The 25,379-nt window shown below is 50.4% G+C and overlaps 1 protein-coding gene across 6 annotated transcripts; it reads right to left on the bottom strand.

Annotated features, from left to right (window-relative positions):
• Window positions 1-300: 300 nt before the first annotated feature.
• PLA2G6 (phospholipase A2 group VI) lies at window positions 301-25,379 on the bottom strand. 6 transcript variants are annotated; one of them, XM_034776688.1, is made up of 18 exons: window positions 25,296-25,379; window positions 22,992-23,601; window positions 20,317-20,560; window positions 19,800-20,015; window positions 18,349-18,529; window positions 16,007-16,194; window positions 15,135-15,231; window positions 13,693-13,875; window positions 13,210-13,318; window positions 12,652-12,813; window positions 10,518-10,608; window positions 8,243-8,406; window positions 7,506-7,656; window positions 7,185-7,321; window positions 5,585-5,739; window positions 4,687-4,854; window positions 1,710-1,783; window positions 301-1,473 (listed from the first exon to the last, which is right to left on the bottom strand). In XM_034776688.1, the coding sequence occupies exons 3-18, from the start codon at window positions 20,523-20,525 to the stop codon at window positions 1,329-1,331; spliced, it is 2,430 nt and encodes an 809-aa protein (XP_034632579.1). In that variant the 5' UTR covers window positions 20,526-20,560; window positions 22,992-23,601; window positions 25,296-25,379; the 3' UTR covers window positions 301-1,328. The 6 variants fall into 6 exon arrangements, with proteins under 6 accessions (XP_034632579.1, XP_034632570.1, XP_034632594.1 ...); XM_034776679.1 differs by having other exon boundaries at window positions 23,509-23,601; XM_034776703.1 differs by having other exon boundaries at window positions 4,687-4,848; window positions 23,509-23,601.

Below are 25,379 nucleotides of genomic sequence, written 5' to 3'. Positions count from 1 at the left end.
ACACCGCCACAACTGGTTAGTTTGTTTTGCAAGGCAAAAATGTTGTGAGATTTAAAAAACAGAGCGCAAGAACGTGGGAAATAACCCGACGAACCGTGAACTCCAAACAGTTCCTACAAGCAAATAAATTCACCTCTATCAAAAGCTAAACAAGACGCAGAACCAATGAGTGCCTTTTAAGAGCGCATTGGAATTCCCAACACAGGAGGAAGAGCTGGGGAGGGGGAGAATGGAATAGCGGAAATCCATCAAATCCCAAGGGTCAGATTCCTCAGTGGGAAATGATCAGAGAACACAGCATTTAAATCATAGTTATCTTTTTATTCTGTGTTATCAGCCAATAAATGGCCCCCAATAAATTTGGTTTAATCTTTGTTCCATGGCTGAAGCAAGAATTTTGCTCCTCATCACGTGACCCCTGGAAGGGAAGGGAGGGGAGGGGTTTCCACTTCTCAGCCCATGAGTGAGGACTATCAGCACAGGCCAGGCAGCAGGAAACATTCATCTGAAACCCGGAAGTCTCATCCCCTTCCCCTCAGGTCTGCTCACATCACCTTAGTGACCAGAAGCTGTTGGGAACTGGGAGGGACACTGGAAGGAGAGATGGGAGGAGCCACTGAGTGGGGAAAAAAGGGCACTGAAGCAATAGAAAGGGAAAGGAGAGCAGTCACAGGCTATAACAGATCAAGGGAAGATCTTCCCTCATCCCAAGGCTGATAATGGATCACAAAAGAACAATCACAATACTTTGGATGCAAAACTACGGCAGGGACTTTACCCTCTTCCTGGCCCCTTCTCCGCCCAGACCCCACCCACCCACGCAAGAGTGGATAAACTAGTTCTCAAAAGTTTGTCTTTGCATCACTTTCAATGTGCTATACAGGGTGGGAAGGGCCAGTACCACAGATATTCTAGGGGAAGGGAGATCTGTTCCCAAGGTTACCTTACAGAAGGTCTGCTCAGGAGGTGGGAAGCAGTGTGAGGTCTGCCCTTGCTCTGTCAGATAGATTCAGGGCAGGGTGATTTAGGGAACACGCCCATACCTGGGGGAGTACCAGAGACTGCACTCTGAGGACAGGGGACTCAGGCCTCCATACCAGTTGTAAATTCCCAGCTGCCACCACGTGTGTGGGGAAGGTACGGGGGGGGGGGGGGGTACTGCTTCATATTTAATATCTCTGATCCCTGAATTCTTCTCACCAACGTCTCAGTCTGACGGCAAGGACAACCCCTAGTCCAGCCCTTCTACAAAGGCTGTTGCTCCTTGCCCGCTTCCTAAGTCACTACTGTCGGGATTGGGCACTGGTGCCTTCGAGTCTTCCAGAGAATCATCGGGTGAGGAGCTCCTGCACCAGCTGCTTGAACTGCTCCTGCTGTTGGCAGATGTAGAGCTGAGTATCCCAGAGTGCATTCACTAGGATCGCATCATTCACCTCATCCAGCATCACGTCAGAGTGCAGCGGTGGGCTGAACCTGCGGATATCGAGATGTCACCAGGTGGGACTGGGGAAGACAGAGGGGCAACAACACAAGGGACAGGCAGGGATGGGGACACAAGCATCAAATGCTGCACCACATGATGCCTGGGGATGGGGACACATGCCACACTCAGGTCTTGAGAGAGGGGGAAAACAACGTGAAGAGAGACAACCAAACAGATGGCCCAGCACTGAGAGAGAGGAAGGGCACCAGCCAAGAAAAGCTCATACCGGAAATAGCGCGTGTCTGTCATCTCACACCAAGCCCTGGCACGGTCCACGGCCGGGCCATCCGCATCAGTGCACTGCAGGGGGAAAGATGCCCACTCTTAGGTCACTGAAATCAACCTAAATGCTTGTATCCCTCTGCTTGTAAAGTCAGGCTCCCTTGGCACTGAGTCCCACTGTACAGGCCTCCGAGGGAGAGAAAACTACATTTTGGAAACTTACCCACCAAATGATGTAGGGGAGCTTTTCTACCGGCCCTGCTGCAGCTCCCCATGGGGCTGAGCTCACTCTTCTAATCCTTTTGGTGTCCCAGGCCTCCACGGTTTTGTGTGCAGACAAAAGTGCAAAAAGGGGCTTTGGCGGTGATTCTAGTTTGGGGCTCTGGGTTCTGAGCCATGAAATCTCTCAGATTCTGTTTATATCCTGGCTTCTGCTCCAGGAACACAATGCCAGCAGGGGTTGCATTCACTACGAGCCCTATGAGTTATGCTGGGGCAGCTTTCAAATGAGACCTGAAATGCAGAGCTCATGGCAAATACAAACTCCACAGAGGTTTTCTGGTCTGTAGGTATAAGGCTGAGAAGAGCCAAGGAGGGGTCAAAGTTAAGGTTATTGTGAACAAAAATATTCCAGGGTTCTTTTTGTTGAGAGAGAGAGAGTGTGTGTGTGTGAGTGGTATATCCAATCTTCTCTCTACTATCATAGTTTTTATTTAGGAATTTCTTTAATTTGTTTATGTTGCTGAATGATCATGATGGCAATACAGAAGATTTTTCTAAAAGCAAAATACCCCGTTTTTCAGGGCTTCATTTTTAAACCAGACCTCCAATTCTGCACCTGGAATTTTGCACCCATAAGTAAATTGCACCCATTTTTACATGCACAAAATTATGCAGCCTAATTTGAAAATTAGGTCCTCTGTGTCCGATCACTTGGAGAGGCTAACCTGGTCAACCACAAACTTTCTACACACAACATCACCTCTGCCAAGAGACTATACATATAAAATTTCTGGCAGAAAGCAGCTTGTTTGACAAGGTAATGGTGGCTAGTGTCAAAAAATCAGGTTTATAAAGTATCAGAGGGGTAGCCGTGTTAGTCTGAATCTGTAAAAAGTGACAGAGGGTCCTGTGGCACCTTTAAGACTAACAGAAGTATTGGGAGCATAAGCTTTCGTGGGTAAGAACCTCACTTCTTCCGAAATACTTCTGTTAGTCTTAAAGGTGCCACAGGACCCTCTGTAGGTTTATAAAGGAGTGTTTTATACTCTCAGCTATGGTGTTATTAACACAGCTCCATAACCCATCACACAAACGCTCCTCAGGATTAACTGACAGACTGTGTTTGATACTTACACCACTCTGCCCCCTGCTGGTTATCCTGCCTTCTCATTCGCTCCCAGAGATTATCCACCTAATCCCTTTGCAAATCTACATGTATTTGAAGGATACAAGTGCCAAATAGGAAGAAGAATTCTTTAGGCTGGGCCACCTCAGACCATCTCACCCTAACATTCTGGCTTTCCTGTGACCCCCTCAATGCCAACTGACAGAGGACCACCCATACTGTAACTCCCATAAGGCCTGACATACTCATTGCCCCAGCACACTGTCATAATATGTATGTAAAAGGTGTCATGGAAGGTATCATATGTCAACTGGTGACAAGCAGGTCCCGAAAGTCACCACATGATGTATGTACGGGGTGTAAAAGAGTTATAGACACGTCCTGGAAATATTATCTTGAAATGTGTTTGGGCGGCAGTGTATAAACTCAGCCTGCCTTAGAGACCGGAATATGCATTTACCCACGTGACAAGCTTGGATACAGGCAGAGGACAATGCAAGTATCTTTACATATAAGCTAAACAAAGCCATCAAGCTAAACAAGTGAGGAGAAGATCATTTAACAATCACGGTGGGGGACAGAAACCCCAGGAAGCCTTCCTGGCTCTCAAGGCAGAGACAATAGACTTTGGGTAATATAAGGGGAGCAAAGAGACCTTTTTAGTGATCCATCTCTGAGGGGATCTAAGGTACAGCACCCTTCAAGGCTGTAAAAGTTGGGTCCCATAGTGTGGAGGGCTGGGGATGCTGGTAACTTGATGTGAGAAAGAAAATGGCGCAGGCAAAGATTGCAACTTGCGTGGGGTTTTTTTTGTTTGGAACCACCCATCTCTTTCTTTTGCTTTGTATCTGTTCTTTGTTAATAAATCTCTTCTTGTTCTATTAAAAAACCATCTCAGCGCTGTGTGGATTAAAGAGAAGTGTGAGTCTTCAGCTAATCGAACAGGCTGATGTGTGCTCTGTCCCCATGGAAGGAGCGAATTTAGTAATGTCCGAGAGTGTCCAGTGAGAGGGGCCAGACGCTGCAGGGAGATGGCTCTGGGGAACTCGGGTTCACTGATTGTTACCTGCAAGGCAAGGCTTTGACTGATGGAGTTTAGATGAGTTTGCTGGTCAGGCTGGTGTATCAGGGAACTGACGCACACAGGGCTGTGCAGCAGCAAAGCGCTCGCTCTTGCTAAGGCAGAGGGTAACACAGTGGCTCACAGTTCTGGGTATCACGGGCACGGCGTGACAAGTCACATGTCACTATTCAACCCACTTTCTAAAGCATGAGAGGTTTTTGCTGCAGCAATTTGGACTCTCCAAAGTTTAGAGAAGGAGGGATTTAAGGAGGCTCTAAGAGGAGGAATGACGGCAGCTGGGATAGGAAGTGATTGTAGACATCTTGCTAGGGAGTAAGACCCTTGTTATTGAGCTCCGTAGGTTGGGGAGTGGTTCATGGAGCTCTCTGAATAAATGTCACAGGTGATCCCCACATCCTCGCTGGAATTTAAAGGGTAATAGCCTAAGTCCCCACTGAGCATCTTTTCTTTTTTAAAATAGTACGATTTAGCATCAGAAACCACCTCAGGTGTCCCCCCCCTGCACCACTCCACAGCTTCATCCCATCCACCCCACCCCCCATTACTCACACAATCCACCACCATCTTGCCCAGCTCTTTAGCCCCAAAGACTGTCTTGGCCAGCTCCCAAGGGTTGGAGGGGCGGAAGACATCCACGGAGCTCACCGGGACCTGCGGAGGCCTCCCCGTCCCAAGGGAGACCACCACTCCCAATTTCCGCACCTGCTGGCTCTGCCCCTTTGGAGGATGGAGAAACCAATTTTTGTTAGCATGAATCCACAGTATTACCCCCTAAAAATACACAAACAGGATGGGGGGGGGGGATTCCTAAGTTGCTGTCCCCATTTCATTGCCCAGATCCTTGAGCTGATAATACTGGGGACCTGTATGGATCAAGAGATTGAGGATTACATAAAATCACTCCACATTCCCCACCCCTCCTGCACAATAACTTAGACACATGCCTCGCCCATCCTGAACCAGAACCCTCTCCATTCCACCCCCCCCTAAGTCTTCACTGCCAATCCAGCCCCATGTCAGAAGTGACTGACAGTCATCAGCCTCTGTTGAACGTCCTATGTGGAAATAACTGGGGGGGAATCTTGGCTTTGTGCCTAGAGCACAGCCGTCAGCATCACACAAAAAGCCATCGCCACATTGGCATGAACTGGCCCTATCTGTTGCTTCCTCAGAGAGGCTAAGAACTGAAAGAGCCACAGACAGAATGAGCTGATCCTCCGACAACAGCCAGGTTGGAGCACTGTGCTGGGGAGATCCGGGGAGCTTGCAGTGCCGTTGTTTAGGATGCACTACCTGGTTGGTGGCTAAATACAGGGCTCTGATCTCAGAGAGCCACCAGTTACAGCCCCCTTCCCAGGGAGGAGTCATTTACAAACTAAACCCCACTGTAACGTCATGTCGGAGAAATCCTCTGGGTAGTAATTAAAGCCCTAGGATTTACCCTCACCTTCTGGCTTAGGGACTTGTTGTACTCATGGATCTCGGTCATGGCATCCAGGGTGGGGTTATTGGCCAGCAGCCCGCCATCCAAAAAACGCCCGATTGGTCGGAAGTACGTTGGGGCGGCACCACTGCAGCGGGCAGCCCGCCACACAAGCTGGTCTGTGAAAACATGAGACAGCGCATAGGACTGACTGACTTTTTGCGTCACCACGGACAGACAGACACACTGCTGAATGGTGAGGCAAGACAGAGTAGATTTCGGGGGGAGGAGAAAAGATCTGTAATTCCAGAGACCCCCTCCACCAGTTAGTTCTGCCCTCTTTCTTCATAACACTGTGGGCTTTGCCTGGATTCACTGGAGAATCATTGCTTGTGTAAATGACGGCCCTGCAATATCCTCCCACCCATCTCCCCCTCCCACCACCATTCAAGCCTCCTTTAAAGATACTGGTCCAAATTCATCCCTGCTGGGACTCCATTGAAGCCAGCAGGGTTACGTCGGGGATGAATTTGCCCATTGTATGTAATAGATCCATTCACTAGCCCAGGAGGGATGGAGATGTCCCTTTGGAACCCATCCCCATAGACAGAGGCAACGCATAACTGGGGGGGGGGGGGAAGGGGGCACAATTTAAAGGTTCTGGCGAGGGCAGGCACGTGACCACCCCACGCATCACCTCTGGATCTACAAGCTGTTTCTAAATGGACAGCAGGGCAAGCCCCACTGCTGTGCAAGGGGAGCAGTTTCCCCTGGGCAGAGCCCTGCTATAGGAGCGGGAGAGTAGCCCCTGCCCTGGGAACAGGTCTGGAGCGTTTGTCACAGGGCAGTCTGCAAAGCAGGCATGGGGAAGCGCTGGGACGCCAGAGGCAAGGAAGGAGAAACAGCCCCATGTAGTGTGTGTGTGGGGGGGGGCTCAGCCCACAGCCACACGCCCTGCTGCTTCCTCCCTCCTTGCGCTGCACAGACATATGGTGAGTGTCGCCACCAGGGGGAGTCTTTGCCTCCTCCCTGCTGGGTGTCCCCGTGAGAGGCAGTCTAGGCCTTGCCCACCCCCACTGCCCTGTGGGGCAGAGTCTGCAGCAGCCCCTCTGGATGTTGCTAAATGGAAGGCAGAAATCTGGGGGGGGGGCACATGACCCTGCCTGCCCCCACCCCCACGCATCGCCTCCGTACATAGATGCAGGAAGGTGTGTCCTCCTGACCCCTTTCCAAAAATCTGGTGGCTCTTCTGCACCACTCTTTTCCCGCTGAGCCAGGGAGAGTGGCTGCTGAATTTGCAGAGTGGCAGAACATATCCCCAGGTGGCTAGGCCAGCACGCTACAGCTTATTGCAGCAGGAAAGCAGGAACAGTCAAGGCAGGACAGGTGAGAGGGGACACTAAGAAACTTCCACTAGGACCAAGCTCTAAGGATTGTTAAAGTAGAGAATAACCCACTGCCGGGACATACCATTCTGCTCTTATGATGGGTAATCCACTATTGGGATGTACCATTCTTCACAGAGAGAGGGGAGATGGGGCAAGAATCTCTCTCTCTCTCTGATAAGGTCCTCTTCTCTGCCAGTCACTTGGACCAGTAGACTCTGGTGCGTGGAAGCATTTACCTTCTGGTTTGGTCAGTGGTCTGAAGGGGTCTGTTGTCTTGACATCAGGCTTGTTTTTCGTCGCTGGCGCCTTGTAATTCCGGAAGAGGTGGAGCTCAGCAGGTTGCCGGTCACACAGGGTCCCTGTTACTATGACCCTGTGGGAAATGAAATGAGAAACAAAGATTACTGTTGAAACAAATTTGGTTAGGCATCATCAGCCTCTGAATCAACCTCCGCTTCCTGATCTGGTCCATGGCCTGGCTGAACGCTTCACCACGGAGCCTGCCAAAAGGAGGGGAGTGAACAATCTCAGCAAGTGCAGCCGCAGCTGTGACCCACTTGGGTTTCTGGACGTCTGTCATTTTGGTGTGCTCTCCAAATTCCCTCTTCAGGAACTCATCCAGGGGCTCCGACTCGTATGGCCGTGACCCTCGGAACACCTCATTCTTCATGCGGAAGTACAGGCAGCGCATGTAGTCCACCGGCTTCCCTGAGACACAGAACGGCATTAGCTGTAACCAGCAGTGGGAGGCAGACGGAAAAGCAGAACCAGCCAGACCCAGGGGATCAGAGCTCAAATTCCCCAGGGTCAGGGAAGATCTGGCAACATCACACACAGCCTCTGCAGTGTCTACCTGGAGCGGGAGGCATGTGCCTAATCCTCTGCAGTAGGCTATCGGAAAGCCTCTGAGGGAGGAGGGCAAGTTCAGAGCGGACTCCTCAGGATTCTCCAGACAATAACAAAGAGCTAATGAACCTGGTCATAGACCCTTGGTGGGAAGAAGACCAAGTTGCCAAAACACTGCCTGTTTGCTGTGTGACTTCCCAAATTCCAAACAGCAGGTCAGACCATTTCCCAGGAGGAGCAAACACTGATCAGAGTTCTGGCGTTTGTTTGTTAATAAATCCCATTTCCCTTTCAGCTGGTAGCAACCTCCCAGAGCGATGGGCTCACAGAGCTGCAGCCCCCACCTTTCCTGCCTGCCCTGCTCTCCACACACCGAGGAACCATTCTGACCCAGGCTTAGCAATGGCAGTGCCTGTGGGTCGGTGCTGCCACCCCAGTCGTCCCTTACCATGTACAATAGCCAGTGCCAGGATCCCTCCTGTGCTGGTCCCTGCGATCCAGTCAAAGAGCTCCCTGATTGGCCGGCCAGCAGCCTTCTCAATAGCAATGAGAAGCTGGATGAGCACCAGGCCCCGGATGCCCCCTCCATCCAGACACAGGAGGCGATCGTACCTAGAGAGGGACCAGGAGAACAGGAAGATGGGGGCTAGGTTATGCATTAGAACATACGTATGCTCCGCGCAGCAGACAGGATTGACGTTCCTCTATAAACTGGCCTCCACTCAAGCACCCTGAACCCCCACCCTGAACCCCCACCCTCTCTCCCAGTACCTCCCTGCAGCCCCTCAAGTGTCCCAGCTCTCCTCCCAATTGCTAAACCCTCCTGCAACCCCAAAAGCACCCAACTGATTTCTCAGTTGTCAAACCATCCTCAAACACCCTCTTTTCCCTTTCAGGTTCCAAAGCAGCCATCCACCACTATGAGCAGCTCCCAGACCTCACCTATCGCCAGTTTCCTGAACACTATTTTCAGATACCATCCACTGGGAAATCAGGGGGAGTTGCCCAGGCTAAACAAGGTCTTTCCACAAGGTGTGGGATATTGGATTTGAGATCCGCAGCCTCACACAGACAAAAGAAACTACACTGTGGAGAGCCGCCTTCCTGTCTCCAGATGTAGCACGGTCTTATATCCCCAAAGAACACATCACTGCTCTGTCAACATTGTGAACGATTTCATGGCTGATCATTTTAGCAGAAACACCCAGCTAACGTGCCTTTCCCACAAACTCAAATATCTCTCAGGCACTAAAATCTCCATCTATCCCAGCCACCAAAACCCCTACGTTTCCCCTGAAACATCCTCCACAATGCAGTTACATGTTGCCATGACAAACAAGAGACAGCAGCACCTTGGTAGCGAAAGGATTGATCTCCAGATGGTGTAAACTGGTGTCACCCCACCCACTTCAATGATCAGCAGTTATGTGTTGTTAGGGGCAACAGTGCATTCTTGTAGGACACAGGATGTCATCCCCTTCAATGGACCTATGCTGATTTACACCAGCTGAGGACCTGGCCTTTTACATTTAGATGCATTGTAAAATAGAGGGAATTTAATATTCAAATGAATTACACTGGGGGCCCAGCATCTTAATCCCATTCCTATTTAATTCAACATTCCCTCCCCCTCACACTCTTACCAGAAGCTACCACACAATTCCCAATCTGCTGCCCCAGCGTGCCATGGAAACCAGGGGCCTTGCTACAGAATTTAGGGCCAGCTCAATGCCAGAGTCCTCGAGCCTTGGCGATACCAGATCTACGCACATCTCATAAGAACCAGGAGGAGGAAAAGGCCTTCAGCCCCTCAAGAATGACAGGGACCTGCTCCTTTCCTCTGGCCTCTGACAGGCCTGGGCATGCAGTGTAACTTCTCCCGATGCCCTGAGTTATGGCTCCCAAGTTGGGCAGGGCTCTGGTATAACCCATCCTCTTGGTGGGAGCTATTTCCCTTGAAGACGGGGATTCATTGATGAAGTCCTTCCTGCTGGGTGTGTTTTAGTACAGGTTTTGGAACAAATGGGTATAGCTCCCAAGCCTTCCATTGCCCTTCCACAGCTGTGACTGTCGCCAGCCATTCAGATTCCTTCTCACCAGTACAGCTTGTTTTAATACAATATCCTTTCGAAGCAACAAAGCATAAGCAGGACTGGCCACCCTTTTGATTTGCTGAGGACAGTTTCCTTATTTCCCTCCTCCGCCCAGGACCCTGCTACTTGCTCTCCAATCCTGGTCCCCCAACACTCCCCCTGCACTTCATGCCATCTTTGTGCATCCCCTTCCTACCCCACACAAGATGGATGCATCACGATGCTGCCAAACTGGTGCAGCAATTGACGCAGAGCTTTGCAGCCATAAAGTCAATGTGACGGGCTGGGCTAAAGCCTGCACTAGCTGCTCAACAGCATTAAATGGGTGATGGTGGGGGCAGAAGTGGCAGATTTTAATCGCCCAGGTTGGGTTTCATTAGGGGTGTAGACCAATGCGTGACTCTGGGCACTAGCAGGGGGAGAGGGGTCACACATGGGCGTGCCGCGCATGGGACTTTAGTCAATGATAATGAGAGCAGAGAACCTAACACACACATGCGCCCCTGCATGGAACTCTGGATTGTTCCAGGAATGAGGGTGCCACGCATTACGGGGGGAGGAAAAAGTCACTCCCCCCTGTCCCTGTATTCGAGCCGTGCAGTTGTCTCATGAGCTCCGCTCCTCGCTTACGTTCTCTTTGCATCACTGGCAGAGTCCACGACATCCGGCGTCTTCAGCAAGTGGCCAAGTGCTGTGGAAATATGGATGATGCTCTCATAACCTAGAGAGGCACAGACAGACAGTGGGAGAGAGACACACACATTTAGTGTCGTAGAGGGAGGAGAGGAATATGCATGAACAGGGCCTTCGCTTCACCTGGGGTGCGAATATTTCCTCTGGGGTCTCCTGCATCCCTAGAGCTCCCCCACTGCCCTCTAATCTTCTACCCTATCCCTCTAGTTCCCTTTCCCACCCTTCTGTCCCTTATCTCAAAGAGCTCAATGGCGGAAAAGATCTTTCGTGTCTGTCCCTTCCCTGCCAGCGCAGACCTGCTCCCTGCAGTACAATCTAAAGTGCTTCAATGTCCCAAACAATGAGGCTTCCACCACTTCCCTTGAGAGATTCTCTCACTTACACAGACCTCACCATCAGGAAATACTTCATAACAGCCAGCCAAAGTTTTACTGTTTTATCCAAGCGACATCTCCCTGCTATTTAGGCCCTTCTAGCACTCCTGAGGGACAGATACTTGTCACATTGCCTCAAGTCATTATTTAGCAAAGTTATACGGTTAGTAGGTTCTCTGTTGCAACAAGCCAAGTCCTTACTCATCGCCCCGCCTTCTCTGTCCTGTCCCCCGGTAGCTGGTTACTGACACGGATACATTCCACCCCTCCAACAAAGGCCTCGCACCGTCTTATAGCAAAACTAAGAACTTCAAGTTCCCACCCCATCAAACAAGTTCTTTGCCCCTCCTCCCTTGAGCAGACAAGTCACTGCATGCAGTGCCACCAATTCACCCCTTCCTTAGACTCCATGCCAAATAGGCTCAGAAATCAAATCCCGGAGAGCAGGCAGCCAGAGAGCTTTCAAATAAAGATGCAGAGGAGCAGATGGACCACCAGAGTAAGACAGAGAGAAGACAGGTCCCAGCAGCCGCAGGAAATGAGAAAGAAACCTAGATTTAATCCTGGGAGATAACCAGACATGGAGGTCTAGGAGCCTCCCCATTACCCATCTGCAGCTGTATCCCAGGCCACAACCTGGGAGGGGACGGGGGAGCAATATGGCCCAGATGAGGTGCCAGCCTGTGAAACCAAACGGAAAACAGGGGAGGAGAAAAAAATACATTATTGCCAGCGGCTAGGAGGAAGCAGTGAATCTCAGCACTGGATGAGGTTTCTCAGCACACACTCAGGTCCCTGATAAAAACAGCCCTGTTCTGTCAATATATCAGAAGACTAATCCTGGAAAGACACACCCAGACCTCCACCACTCCTGAGAGAAGAGAGGAATTCAGCCCTGGATTTCCCTCCTCGTACTACTCCTGGAGGTACAGGCACACTTGCTGGGGCGAGATTAATCCATTTTCTCTAGAGACACCATACAGGAATGGTGCTAAGCTTGGAGTGAGAATCCAGGGTGGCCATTTCTTCAGAACAACAGAATTACAGGTACGTAATTCCTCCTTTTTTGTCCTTCTAACACACCCATTGCTCCATCCTACCAATGAGACCCTATCACTGGCTTAGAGAGAAGCCCCTTTGCTGGGGTGAGAAGGGAATTCATCTTCCACATTCATCTATCCCAAGGCCTCAGCCTTTCCCTCCACTAGTTTTCAGCCTTCAGGATCTGGGCCCCAGACACTCCGATGTCTCATTCCTCCCCACCTCTCCCCCACAGCCAGGATGCCCCATCACCAACAAAGACTGGAAAACTCAAGACAAATTTCAGCTGAGCTTTCTTTTCTGCCTCTCCAGCTGGATGGAGGTGGGTGTCACAGCATATGGGGACAGACATAGGTCCCAGATTTATTTCAAGGGTGTGTGGCCAGTCACCCAAAAATACTCCTCTTTGGGCTGGTGCACTACAGGGATGTATCCAAGAATCCAAACAGACCTATAGAGTTTTACTGGGGAAAATAAGAGAAGGGTAGACCTGATCCTGGGAAGAACGGGAGCAGGCTGACAGCTACTAAAGGCAATGAGAGCTGGGAGAGGGGATGGAGCCACAAAAGTGCGGGACAATCCAGAGAGAAGCTCTCAGAGAAGACTGTGAAGAGAGAGAAGGAGAGAGTGAGAGACAGGGCCAGGGAGGGCTTTACCTAAACTGTGGCCGTTGTTCCGTGGGAGCGGTGGTCTTTCCGGGGAGGTGGACAGCGGTGGTGATGCTGCGGATGCCATGTGGGGGGATTCGGGGCTAGGTGGGTGGCAGCGTTCCGTCCCTACCGTTTGCAGCAGGCCTAAGAGCACCTTCCGGTTAGGACCTTGTGAGGTGGGGGAGTCGCACATATTAAAAAGAAAATCAATACACAGATCACAGGGTCATTCCATACACCCCAGCAAGCCAGTCCTGTGTGTACAGTAACTGAGGGATGGGAAGCGAGGTAGGGATCATACTTTGTGCATCCTTCCACAACCAGACTTTAGGGCTTGTGCTTTGTTGGGATCCCTCACTCTGCATTTTACAGCTGCTTTATGGGGTAGACGCTGCACACTCAGTGTGCTCCAGGACGGGGGGACTGCACCTTGGTGGTTCAGCTGCCCTGCCTCTCCCCATCGTGCCCCTGCAGCATCTGATAGCATGGCTTGGAGAGGGGCAGTATCAGGCTTTCCACTTCTACCTCCTGCTCCCTTCTTCCCCTCTTCTGCGCGCAGCTCACCTTTGCTAGTCCTGGCAGCCACCAGCCCTGGGGTCTCTCCAAACTCATTGGGGATCTCAACATCTGCTCCAAACACAATGAGGGCCTTGATCGTCTCCAGGTGGTCTTGCTGTAAGAGGGAAGAAATCTCTTGTCATAGGCAACACTCCCGTCATCCGCCTGCCACCGCCTACTTTGCTGGGCCCTGTTGCTCTCATCCTTGGGTGCTCCTGCTAATTAAGAGCATCCTGATGAATTCATCTCCTTCACATCACTTGAGGGCCAGAGCCTGTGATGTTCCTGGTGTGGGCACCAGGACAGCTGGACCGATTGAACCCAGCTAGAAGCATGGAGGAGAGTAGTTGTGCATACTAACCCCTCTCTCATAAAAAAGAACGGTGGGGGGCCTGCTCCATGGTGTTCTTTTCATGTCCTGGCCTGGAAGAAAAAGTCTCCATCAAATCCCCTTGGAAGTGCAGAACCTGCAGCCTGGGAGAAACTCACCTTCATGGCCAGGTGCAACGGGGTGTTGCCATCCTGCCCCTTGGCATTAGCGAGAGCCCCATGCGTCAGCAGCACCATGGCACTATCAAAGCGCCCCCGCTTGACCATGATGTGCAAAGCCATGTCTGCCGTCTTGCTGACAGAATTCACGTCACAGCCAAACTCAATCAGCAGCCGGGTCATCTGTGTCCCAAAGCCATAGGGAGAGAGGGAGAGAAGGCAACAAGGAAGCGTGATAGCTTCAGAGCAACAGCGTGGGTGGGCAAACTACCCTGTTCTTCCTTAGGCAGAACATGCCAGGCAGTGAGTGCTGGAGCAGCTGACGATAGCAATGGGGAGAAGAAACAAAGACTAGTGTAGACAAGGCCTAACAGTTAAGTGTCAGCTACAAAGCCCTGGGCATCTGTATTGCGACAAGGAGGATCTTGTGAGGTTTCTCTAACACTTGATACCAAAACAGCTCTTCACTTTAATGGCATGCTTCTGAGTGTCTCGCTTGTGTCTTACAACGAAACACAGAAATGGGGCCTAGCAGAGCCAGAGCTAAATGAAAAACGTGATCCCATTTGGGCTAAAATCTTTGGCACATTTGAGGGAAGATTCTGTGCAGATTTTGCCAAAATCCCCCTGTTCATTTCCACTGTCACACCTTATGAGCTAGGCAGTTTCAAGCCTGTTCAGTACTTGACTGGGAGACATCCAAAGAGAACCCAGATGCTGGAGAAAGGAGTGCTGGCAATTCAACAAGAGGCACTCTCCTCTCTAAACTAGGCCTGAATCAGTGCCCTGGTATGGCATCAGGGGGGTGTTATGCCAGCTCCCCTGGTATTTTTCACAAGAATTCGGGGTATTAGTCCTCGTGGGCAGGCCAATTTCATCTCTGGGTGATTATAACGTGTCTAGCTAAAATTCCCCTTCAGTGAGAAGTTATTCTTCTGTTTCCTGCCTTAGAAACTGCTATATAATGTTGATGGCACAGAATGGCTGCCATGTTCCACCCCAGAGGTGACCTTGTTGCAGAGGCAGCACTAGTACTCCATCAGAAAGAGAGCGAAGGAGAGAAAGCTGGCAGTCCAATAACCATGGGTACCCAGTACCAGGATCTGCCCACTTCACTGTGAGGGTCCACAGCTCTCTCCCCCCACAGTGGATAGCACTGATTCTCTCAACCAGCACCGTGGGAAGCGGCCTGGGGAAAGAAGCTGCTCTACCTGGGAATCTGAGACCAGCGACTGTCTTTTGGGTGGCCTGCTGGGTTACTGTGCTGTAAATGGAGTCACACATGCAGCAACATGCAGGAAGGTGAATGTTTCCAGCTGGGGGAATTAATGGGGGGAGGAGGGGAGCAGAATTTCAAATGAGAAGAAGTGGTCCAGTGTGACTGCGTGGCGTGCTGGTATGCCTGTCAATTTGCCTCTCTGCCTGGCATCAGCTCTGCTTACCTCAGCGTTTTTGGCCCAGTGGAGCACAGCTGCTCCATAGCGGGGGTCCTTGAACTGAACTTGATTGACATCCACTTCAAGAAGGGCCCGCACACACCTTCGGGAGGAAATGAGATGGAGGCATGGAAAGGGAACGGTCACGAATGGGGACAAAGACCCCAGCCTGCCAACAACATGCAGATGTCGGCACATCCTTGAGAGCCCACGCTGGGGAACTGTGGGTTAACAGCCCTCTCTCCCTCCACCCCACCTGGGAGGCTCTGTGACCTGGGCAGGCCCCTGAACAGCAAAGCATCCAGTGCTCCCTGCTCTTAGACAGAGGAGGGGCTAAGAGTCAACGTGCTACTAGGGCCACACTAGCAGAGAGGATAGCAGGCACCGGGAGAAGATACCTGGAATCCAGGCCGTTGGATTACGCCCTGCTAGCGAGGCAAATGGACACTGGGAGGGAACAGAGCATTAGTGCTAGCGGGTGACATTCTGGGGCTGGCCCATCCTCAAAGGCAAACCCACAATGGTAGTCGGCACACAGGATCTGAGCATGTGGTGTCTTAAGAGTGCCTATTCTCAGAGAGGCAAGTGAGCACTAGGAAGGGGCATGCTAGCCAGGCATCAACCACGGAGTTCCATTCCAAGCAAGGCGAACGGGTACTAGGTGGAGTCTCAGCCAGCGAGCACTATCCTGCTGTCACTCCTATCCCAGCAAGATAGGCAAGCACTGGGAAAGGGGAGGCGAGTCTATGCCAGTCAGTGATACCCTGACATTGTTCTCAGCAGGGTGAGCAGGCACCCAGGGAGGAGCACATGGGCTCCAAGCCTGTAGGTGGGGCCCTTCACCTGTCTTGTTGGAAACGGAGCGCTGGAACACTTACCCCTTCTGGGAGTACTTCACGGCAGTGTGAATGGGGTAGCCCAGTGTCCCCATGACGTTGCACTTGGCATGGCATTTCAGTAGAGCGAGAACCACATCCTCTTTGCCCAGCTGGCAGGCTAGGTGCAGAGGCGTCTGCCCCTGATTGCTCAGGTGGTTCAAGCCAACAGACGGCTTTTTGCCCAGGAGCTGAAAAGACATTGAACAGCAAAATCTCTCTCTCTCCAGGCTCTGAGGACTGCTCCTGGGGACAGTATTTGACTCATCATAAATGGCATAGCTTGTCCCCATCCCCTACCCTAAGGTCACCCCACAAGTCCATCCTGGTGGTTATTTAAACTCTCCTTGTTTGTCCAACTGGGAAGTCTATTACTCCACCTTGCGCTCTCCCCTTTGGCTCAAGCTTAGGTTAGAGCCTGAATCCAGATCCTGCTTAAAGTATAAACAAAATAGAAATGTTTTCAAGACTTTGGTTTTGGAAATGTCAAACAAAACAGTGTTGCCGGTTTGTTTGTTAAACTGAAACCTCCTTCCCACCTCCCACCCCCACCCACACTCTGCAGGAAACCCAAACCCACCAGAGAGGCAGAAAGTGAATCTGCACAGTTTAATTTCCCTGTTCTTGCTGATGCAAAGGGTAAACAGCGTCCTGGGGGAGGTCAATCCAGTTTCAAATCTCAGGGCAAACCCATTAAGCTGCTATTATAGTAACATGGAGAGGCTGCCCCGTTAAATCAGGATTGTTTTTAGGGTCCCTTAAAAGGTCCAACACCCTAGATGTGGCGAGGCCTCCTCATCCCACCTTCCTGGTCACAAGTCAAGAAAACCCCCACGGTCTGTCCCAAAACTCTCTCGGACTCCTCCAAAGTCCAAGACCAACATCTAGAAAACTACCCAATCCAAAAGCCAAGAAGTAGGAGAAACGGTGAAGTGCTGCAAGCTGTCTGGCTATGGCCATAGAAATACCAGCACTGAAGCACCTTCTCTCACCCCACACAGATCACCAATGACCTGCCATAGAAAGAGAAAGCCAGGAGGAAGAAAACTCAAGTGGTGCTGGTCAGATCAGACCAGATGCGATCAAATATAGCCAGACTTGGCCCTGAGGAATTTCTACAAACCTAGATCAAGGCTGTGAAGGAGGCAGAGCTCCTCCCTCTCCTCTGTGACAGAGGCAGCAAAGTCAAGCCCAGCAGAACATTTCTGGACTGCAAATTGCACTGAGAACTCAGTCTGCCCCCACTCGACTCCAGAACCTCTTCTCGCAAAGAATCAGCCTCTTTTCCCAAAACCCACCTCAAAGTAACTACAGACCAGAAACACACACAGCTCCATCCAAGGGTTTGGCCACCTATCACTCTGAGCCCTGCTCTTCCTGCATGGTATAACAATAGAGAACAGCCAGAAAAAAAGGTCCCCAATGCCACCTGTCAGTGTCCTGTCTCCTTCTCCATCAAGATTCAGGCCCGGGCACAATGCAGAGACAGCACTTGTCTATGGACAGCAGGCAGTCATCCCACAGAGCAACAACAGAAGCACATCTGTAGCCCTCAAGTCTATACTCAGACCAAATCCAGAGGGTAGCTATGGGCACCACCAAAACCTCAGAACCAAAATCCTTTATCTTAGCCTGTATAAACACATTGTACTCACTAACCCTTCAGATCAGCAGGAAGGAACCACATTGACTCAGTCCATAAGGGTCTAGATTGTCAAGCCAGTCTGGCCAACATACCATAGTAATTAAACAAGGACCCAGAGGAATCGTGATTTGGTCAGACTCTGTCCACAAACAGCTCCGACTGTCATGTCACCTGAATCAAGGAGAGGCAGGTTTAAGGACGAACTCTGCAGACTCTGAAGAATGAGGGGAATTGGTCAAGCTAGCCTTTGACCCTCAGCCACCATGAAAGGCCATGAGAAACTTGGTTTGGTCTTCCCTTTCTTGCTTCCATGGCGCCTATAGCAAGGGAACTCTTGGCCTAAGGCCAGAAGTAGATGCAAATAAATATAGTCTTTTTTGATGTACTCATTTTGCACCTCATCCTGTTTTACTCCTGTCCCAGAGCACTCTGGGCTTCAGAGTTCAGTCCTGGAGAACTCGGCAGTCACACAAACAGCAAAGTCCCTGAAGTGGGGGGGAGGGCTGAGATCAAGCCAAAGATTTGCACCTTCCTGTCCTCCTGCAGCAGCAGAACTATCCGGTTTTTTCTCCTCCAAGTGTGGAAAGCCTTGATTCTATCTCCTCCAGACGTAGAGCACTGGGTTCCTTTCTTCCCCCTCCACCCCGCAGTAGGAAGAGTACCCAGCAGCCAGCTGTAAAACCCGCTGCTTCCCCCTCACCTTTATGATCTCAGGGTTACTCCCTCGGACAGCATAGTGAAAGACCGTCTCCCCATTTTTGTCGGTGACATCCAGCCGGGCATGGCACTCCACCAGCTCACACAGACACTCCATGTTTCCCTTCCGGCAGGCGAGCTGCAGTGGGGTACAGCCATCCTCGCACTCTGTGCTGTTCACACAGCTGCAACACAAGAGAGTAAACAGGAGGGTCCCTGCCCTGAGAGAGGACATTCAGTACAATGCCCTCCCAGAGGTTTGCATCAGATTCCCTAAATTACTGTGTTAGAACTAACTGTTTCATGTACTTGGTGTTTATGAAAGCAAGGGGCTGACAGCCCATGGAAGAGCATGGGGAAGTGCTGTGCAAGATTCCTCCACTCACATCCCTGCCATCTAGTGCCTCCTGCTATTCCAGTACTGGAACCACCAAACAGCACTGCTAACATTCCTTGCTCCTGATGTGCAGCATCCTCTGCTAGATTGTACCCAATGACCAAGAGGAGAAAGCTCCTGCATTAACCCCTCAGTCCCTGAGCTATCCAATTCCTAATTCCCCTTGCCCACACTGAATGTTTCCCCAGATCAATGCTGAAAGGGACTGGGGCATCTAGGCCAAAGTGATTTCCAGCACTTTATTATCCAGAAAGACAATTCCTCTCCCTTCTTGTTGCTTATGTAACATGCCTGCACAGTGTACCGCAACCCCCTCTAGTGGCTGGTCCACAGAGATTATATAACAGCCTTACTACTGCTACAGGCTAGTAGATTTACTCCTTCAGCTCAAATGCAGGAGGTTGGTGCTGAAGGTAATGAGCTCAAAGCCCGCTAGCAACTCCCATGGTGAGTGTTAGATTTATACCCTTCAATAATGGGCGAGCAGCAGGTTTAAAACAAACAAACGGAAGTATTTCTTCACACAACGCAGAGTCAACCTGTGGAACTCTTTGCCAGAGGATGTTGTGAAGGCCAAGACTAGAACAGAGTTCAAAAAAGAACTAGATAAGTTCATGGAGGATAGGTCCATCAATAGCTATTAGCCAGGATGGGCAGGGATGGTGTCCCTAGCCTCTGTTTGCCAGAAGCTGGGAATGGGCGACAGGCAATGGATCACTTGATAAACCTGTTCTATTAATTCCCTCTGGGGCACCTGGCATTGGCCACTGTTGGAAGACAGGATACTAGTCTAGATGGACCTTTGGTCTGACCCAGTGTGGCTGTTCTTATGTAAGCAGTTATCACACCCATCATTTGACCAAGCTAGGTATTTAGGCCACTATCTGCCAATGGAAGTTGCAGGAGCCAAGCTCTTCCAACAAGCAGCCTACTTTTATTTATTTAGGGGCTGGAATATGGATTTAGGTGCTTGATCTTGAAAGCATGGGCCTGAAGTGCACTCCTGCCCTGAGCTAACTCCTAGTGATACTCCTTCAAGAGAGCTCCTCAGCCCTTGCCTTAGGATGCGATTGTGTCGGAAACTCCCCGGAAGCTCTGTCTCCACTGCCACATGCGCCAGGGACCAATGGGGGTGGTTACGGAAACAGTCGCTCAGTTGCTGGAGGACCTCCAGCTGCAGGGGTTGTGGTGAGCTCTCGTAGAAGGGGCGCAGCTGCCTGGCATACTGCTCAAAGCGCTCAACGGCTTCCGTCTCATTGTCTAACTGGAAGAGCCTGGAGAAGAATAAAGGGAATGAGAATGCAGCCCAACTCCCCTCGATAGAGGCCAAAAGCCAACCCTCCTAGCACCAGGGAGGCACATTGATTGTCCACACCCTAGTGCTAGGCATTTCTCCTCCCTCTTGCATTCACTCTTAAGGACTCCTCACCCAGTTGGGCATCCTGTCCCCAGCGACAGCACCTTCAGCCAGAAAGACGTTTCCATTCCCCATGCTGCCACTCTCCCTGTTCTCAGAAAATCTCCACTCTGGCTCCAAAACATAACCAGAAGAGGAAAAGGTCGTCTGTCACTCACCGAAAGGCGACCAGATGACTCTGGGAGTTCACCAGCAAGCAGTCCCAGGAGCGAGCGTTTTTGTTCTTGTACAGGATCACCCTGTCGTCCTCTCTCAGGCGTGTGAGAGCCACATACTCTGCCAGGTGCACCTCCTTCACCCGGTAAGGGTTTGAAAACAGGTTGCTGACACTGTTGATGGTGTTTACAATTCGGCCAAAAAACTGCATCTTTAGGGGAAGTCAACTGTCCGCTTCCCCTCACCCTGGAAAAAATCAGAGTCCAAATTCAGCCTAGGTCAGTACCTTCCCCCACTGCTCATATCTGGCAAAGCCACGAGAGTTCCATTCAGTGACTTTAACCCCCAGCTTCCCAGTCCCTACCCCCAACACATTGCCTCAATACAAGTCCATTGACTCTTCATATATTCCATGAGACAAGATATGCCATCCCTATCCTCCCTCAGAAAGGTGTGCAATGCGGAGTGAAGGGTGAAGAGTTGGTCCCCACATATCAGCTGAACAGATTTCTAGCAGGCACTGCCTGGCCCTGAAATTTCAGCCTCAGTCAGGGTCAGAGTCCCATTGTGTTGGGTGCTGTACTATGAGATGGGCCTTGTCCCAAAGAGGTTACCATCTACACAGACAAGGAGTGGGAGAGAAAGGCCAAGCCTAATACCTCAATTTTACAGATGGGGAACTGAGCTGCAGACAAGTTAAAGTGACTTGCCCAAGGTCACACAGGGTGTCTGTGGCAGAGCCAGGAATCAAATCCAGATCTCCTGAGTCCCAATCCAGTGCCTTAGACATAATACAACCATAAAAGGAGTTGAAGCTCTTAGTTAAGTCCTCAGCCACCCCTTGCAAACTACGGCCATGATTTTGCCTTATTCACATTACCTCACCGACATCACTTCTGTCGCCTCCCTCAACCTCCATACTAAGACCCCAATCCTGCAAACATACTGACTTAACTTTACTACCAGTGGGACTACTCATGGCAGTAAAGCCTAAATATGCCATTTTTAACTTGGACCACATGGAGTGGTACGAAACAGACGTTTGGAGTATAAAATTAGTGTTGTGTGGAAGTAGATGGCGATGGGCGTGGCCTAGATTTGAAGTTGACTGTTATGTTGAAGTGTGTCCTGTTGTATGATTGTTAATGGAGAGAATTATTTGTTTTTTTAAGGGCAAACTGTTTGTACAGCGTTCATCATTTTGGGAAGTTACTGTCTAACATCTGTAGTAGACTTAATTTAGGTGATGAAATGAAGAAGTCTGTCTGCTAATGTGTTGTAACAGCTGCTCGTGTATGGAGTTACAAGTTGCATATTTTGTGCAGAGGAGGAAGTTGGAAGAGGCAAATACATCATATTGAGGGTTGAGGCAGAGGAGAGAAGGTGAAATCATGGCTGTAGGTCAGATGAGATGGCTGAAGACTTCACTAGGCATTTGCTGGCTTTTGGTTATATGGTTATAATATTTATGGAAGTCACTTGAACAACCTTAACTGTTTTTTAAGGAAGTTGCCAGGTTTTTAAAGTCTACATGAACGCGGATAGTCATACAGACAGCTGTCCACCTTGATACATCCCCTTCCAGAGCCCTCATGCCCACGCACTGTCCTGAGTTAGTTGGCCTGGTGGCCCCCACAGCTGCAGTCCACCATAGCCATGTTCCCCATTCTCTCCATGCATGGCCCAGCTACTCTCCATACTATACATAGCCTTGCTCCTCTGCCCACAGCCCTGACTATAAAACATCCTTGGTCCCCACCAAGCTCCCCACTCTTCCACCACATGCCGCTTTGAAATATTGGTATGTATTGACACAGACACATAGTGTCGGTTAAATCTTTAATTTAAATCTCTGAAGAAGGGAGGAGAGAGAGTCAGTATGGATCTACGAAGACAGTACATTACATGGACAAAAGTTTCTTCTGTAAGTAAACTTAGGTCAGGTCTACATTACAGATCTATATCTAATGACTTCGCTCAGGGATGCGAAAAATCCACAGCCCTGAGCGATACTATACCAACCTAACCCCCGTGTAGACAGAGCTGTATCAGTGGGAGAGTTTGTCCTGCCAACATAGCTACTATCTCTCAGGGAGATGGATTAACGCCACCAAGATAAGCTCTCCCATCGGTACAAGAGCGTCTTCACTAAAGCACTGCAGCTGCACTGCTGTAGATGAAGACAAGGCCTTATTTTTTTCCTCTACGGATCCTGCTTCCTCACACATCCACTTGAAGAGAACTGAGGTGTGCTCCTTACTGAAGAGAGACTGAACCACTCCTCTCCTGTGTGCAGCATTCAATCTGATCACAAATCAGTATATAGTGCTTAGAAGAGGTCTGAGTCAGGCTCTAGGTAGCAGCCTTCCAGCTCAACGGTCTGCATGTGAGGAATAGATGCTGCAGTCGCTGCTAGACTCCAGCAGAAGGGGTGTTAAGTCCTTCTGGTACAGAAGGAATTCAGCAAGGACATAGCCGGAGAACTGAATCTGGTCTGCTTAGATCAGCTCTAAACTGAAAGGAATGGCCAGCCACCCACCCACCCTCAATCTTGAGGATTTCCTAAAAGACTTTGCCCTGACAATGAAACAATGGCCTCTCTTCACATCCACTGTGTGCAGCCAAGCTAAACCCAGAAGGTCACAGGGTTTAGGAAGAATATTGGCTTAGAAACTACCTGATTTAAATAAAAAAAAAAATCAGACCACCACACAAGAGTTTGGGAGGCTGGTTTAGGACTACTTCATCCTTCTGAAAATTTGTATAAGGATGACATCAAAGCCTGCAGTTCTGTAACTTTCTTCACACACGTTATAGCCATAAAATGATAGATGCAAGAAAAATCAGTTTCGGTGAGGCTCTAAAGGACCTGAGGAGGATAGAGTTCAATCCCATGAATTTTCAAGTTATGATCTGAACATGCAGATTCATCAGCTCTTTAATATACTGTTCCCTAAAGGATGACAAGGGACCGAGATGGGTCACACCGGCATGTGGAAAGCAGAGACAACAGCCAAGTGAATTTTGTTTACATCCCAGGAGAACCTTAAATCAATCCAGGACAAAACCAATTCTAAAATAACTGGCAAAGGGACAAGATTGGAGCTTCACAGGCCCCTTCTTCTCAAACAAAAAGCATCCTGGATCAGAGGACGCCTTATCTCTCTTGCATTATACAGACTGTGGCTATCCACCGTGTGATTTGTCAGGGAAGGGATCCCTGAACCCTGACATCTTCCTCCATCTTCCAAAGCAGAGAGAGCTGAATGGTCAGAAAAAATCCAAATCTAAAAGCAAGAAAAAAGACCAGCTAGTTTCTACTATGTATATAATTTAGACTAAAAACATCTTAGCCCCAATACAAATGCCAGCTCAGGGAGAAGACTGGGTCCCAGAACCTCGCAGGCTGGCAGAAAGAACAGCTGAAGGGAGTGATGGAGGATTTTATACCCTTGGTTGGAAAATGTCCAAAGCAGGTGGAATTGACAGAGTGCTTACAGCGGGGGTAGCCCATCTACACTAGGGTTCCTAATGTTGCTAATACACATGGAGCTGAACTGGTGTTAGCAATGAAGGGACATATTTAAAAACTTCCTTAGTGTAGGCAGGGCCCCCAGATCTCTGCTGTAACCATTAGACAATGGTCATCCCTTTCCAGCAAGAGGGGGAAGTTATCCAGGTGAGTTCAGCTCCTATGCACATAACTTTTTGGGGAAACCTAACAGCCTAAAAACAGAATCTACAAAACAAATAGCAGGACAAGGGAAATTTAACACAGCATTTCACCACACTCCCAAAAGAAATCTCAAACAAACCCCAACCACTTCCAAGTTGGTGAAAAACAAGAGATAGAGGGGGAGCAGAAGAATTTCTCCTAGTCAGAGATCTCTTTTTTGTATTCAATTCTTGAAAAGAGGAAAAATGCTGATTGGAGAGAAGGAAACAGAGCATAAGCACAAGATAGACCACCTTATGCAGGTTGTTTATCTTTTATCCCCACCCATCCAAAGAAAAGTATCAGGGGGTAGCCGTGTTAGTCTGTATCTACAAAAACAACAAAGAGTCTGGTGGCACCTTAAAGACTAACAGATTATTTGGGCATAAGCTTTCGTGAGTAAAAACCTCACTTCTTCGGATGCATCCGAAGAAGTGAGGTTTTTACTCACGAAAGCTTATGCCCAAATAATCTGTTAGTCTTTAAGGTGCCACCAGACTCTTTGTTGTTTTCATCCAAAGAAAAGATATAGGAAATGAACTATATGCAAAAAGAGGAACAGAAAACCAGTTCAACACACTCACACACACCAGAGAGGAAAGCAAACAAACATGAAGCTGTGGCTCTTTTGTTCCTTTACTAACAGCTGACTTCCCTCTAGTCTGTCATTCATTTCCAGGAAGGGCATGTGGGGTTTTCGCTGTGCCCCAAAGACACCCACTGGCCTCGCTGCAGTTTGATCTCTTGTGTCGAGTCCCTGCACTGCACCTGCGCCATCCTTCCAGCTGAGGCTGGAAATTCCCCCTTCGCAGGGCCACTCGGCCCCACGCCTGCCCTGGCCAGAGCAGGGACAGCGCTTCATTCCCCTCCGCCAGGCAGGGAAGGAGGCAGCCCCACATGGGGCGCGCAGGGATCCAAGCAGGGAGCTGTGGCGTCGTGCCACGTGCTGGGGTGGGGAGCCGCCCGCCTGGCAGTGCCAGCCCAGGGGAACCAGCGCCAGGGGGCAGGCCCGGGGGGTGCAGTGGGAACGGGGCGGCGCTGAGCCCAGCTCCCTGCACGGCACCCCCGCCCCCGGCAGGGTTAGGCGGGCGCGCGCCCCCACCCGCGGAACCGACGGACCTCGAGCCCGGACCTCCCGCGTGCTCGGGCTGCTGCTGCTGCCGCCGCCACCGCCCAGCCCACTGCACCTCGGGCCCCCACAATCCTTAGCGGGAAGCCCAGGCCCGTGCCCCTCCCCCAGACTCGCTTATCGCCCGAGTCACTTACCCACCGCTCACTGCTACCCGCCCGTCAGTCGTCACCAAAAAGGACTGCAACGTCACGTGATCCCCTCTTCGCCAACCACAGCGC

This window comes from Trachemys scripta, chromosome 1 (assembly GCF_013100865.1).
Source record: "Trachemys scripta elegans isolate TJP31775 chromosome 1, CAS_Tse_1.0, whole genome shotgun sequence".
NCBI lineage: Eukaryota > Metazoa > Chordata > Testudines > Emydidae > Trachemys > Trachemys scripta.
The sequence above is the reverse complement of the archived record's forward strand: the minus strand, read 5'-3'. Positions and strand labels throughout refer to the sequence as shown.

Bases quoted from the DNA above. Each gene is read 5' to 3' on its own strand.
- PLA2G6 (XM_034776688.1), bottom strand. From the start codon at position 20,525: ATGCAGTTTTTTGGCCGAATTGTAAACACCATCAACAGTGTCAGCAAC. The intron at 13,319-13,692 runs GTGAGTTTCTCC...TCCCTCTTACAG, and splicing joins CGTTGCACCTGGCCATGAAG to CAAGACCACCTGGAGACGAT. The intron at 7,657-8,242 runs GTAAGGGACGAC...TCTGTGTCTCAG, and splicing joins GGCACTGGCTATTGTACATG to GGAAGCCGGTGGACTACATG.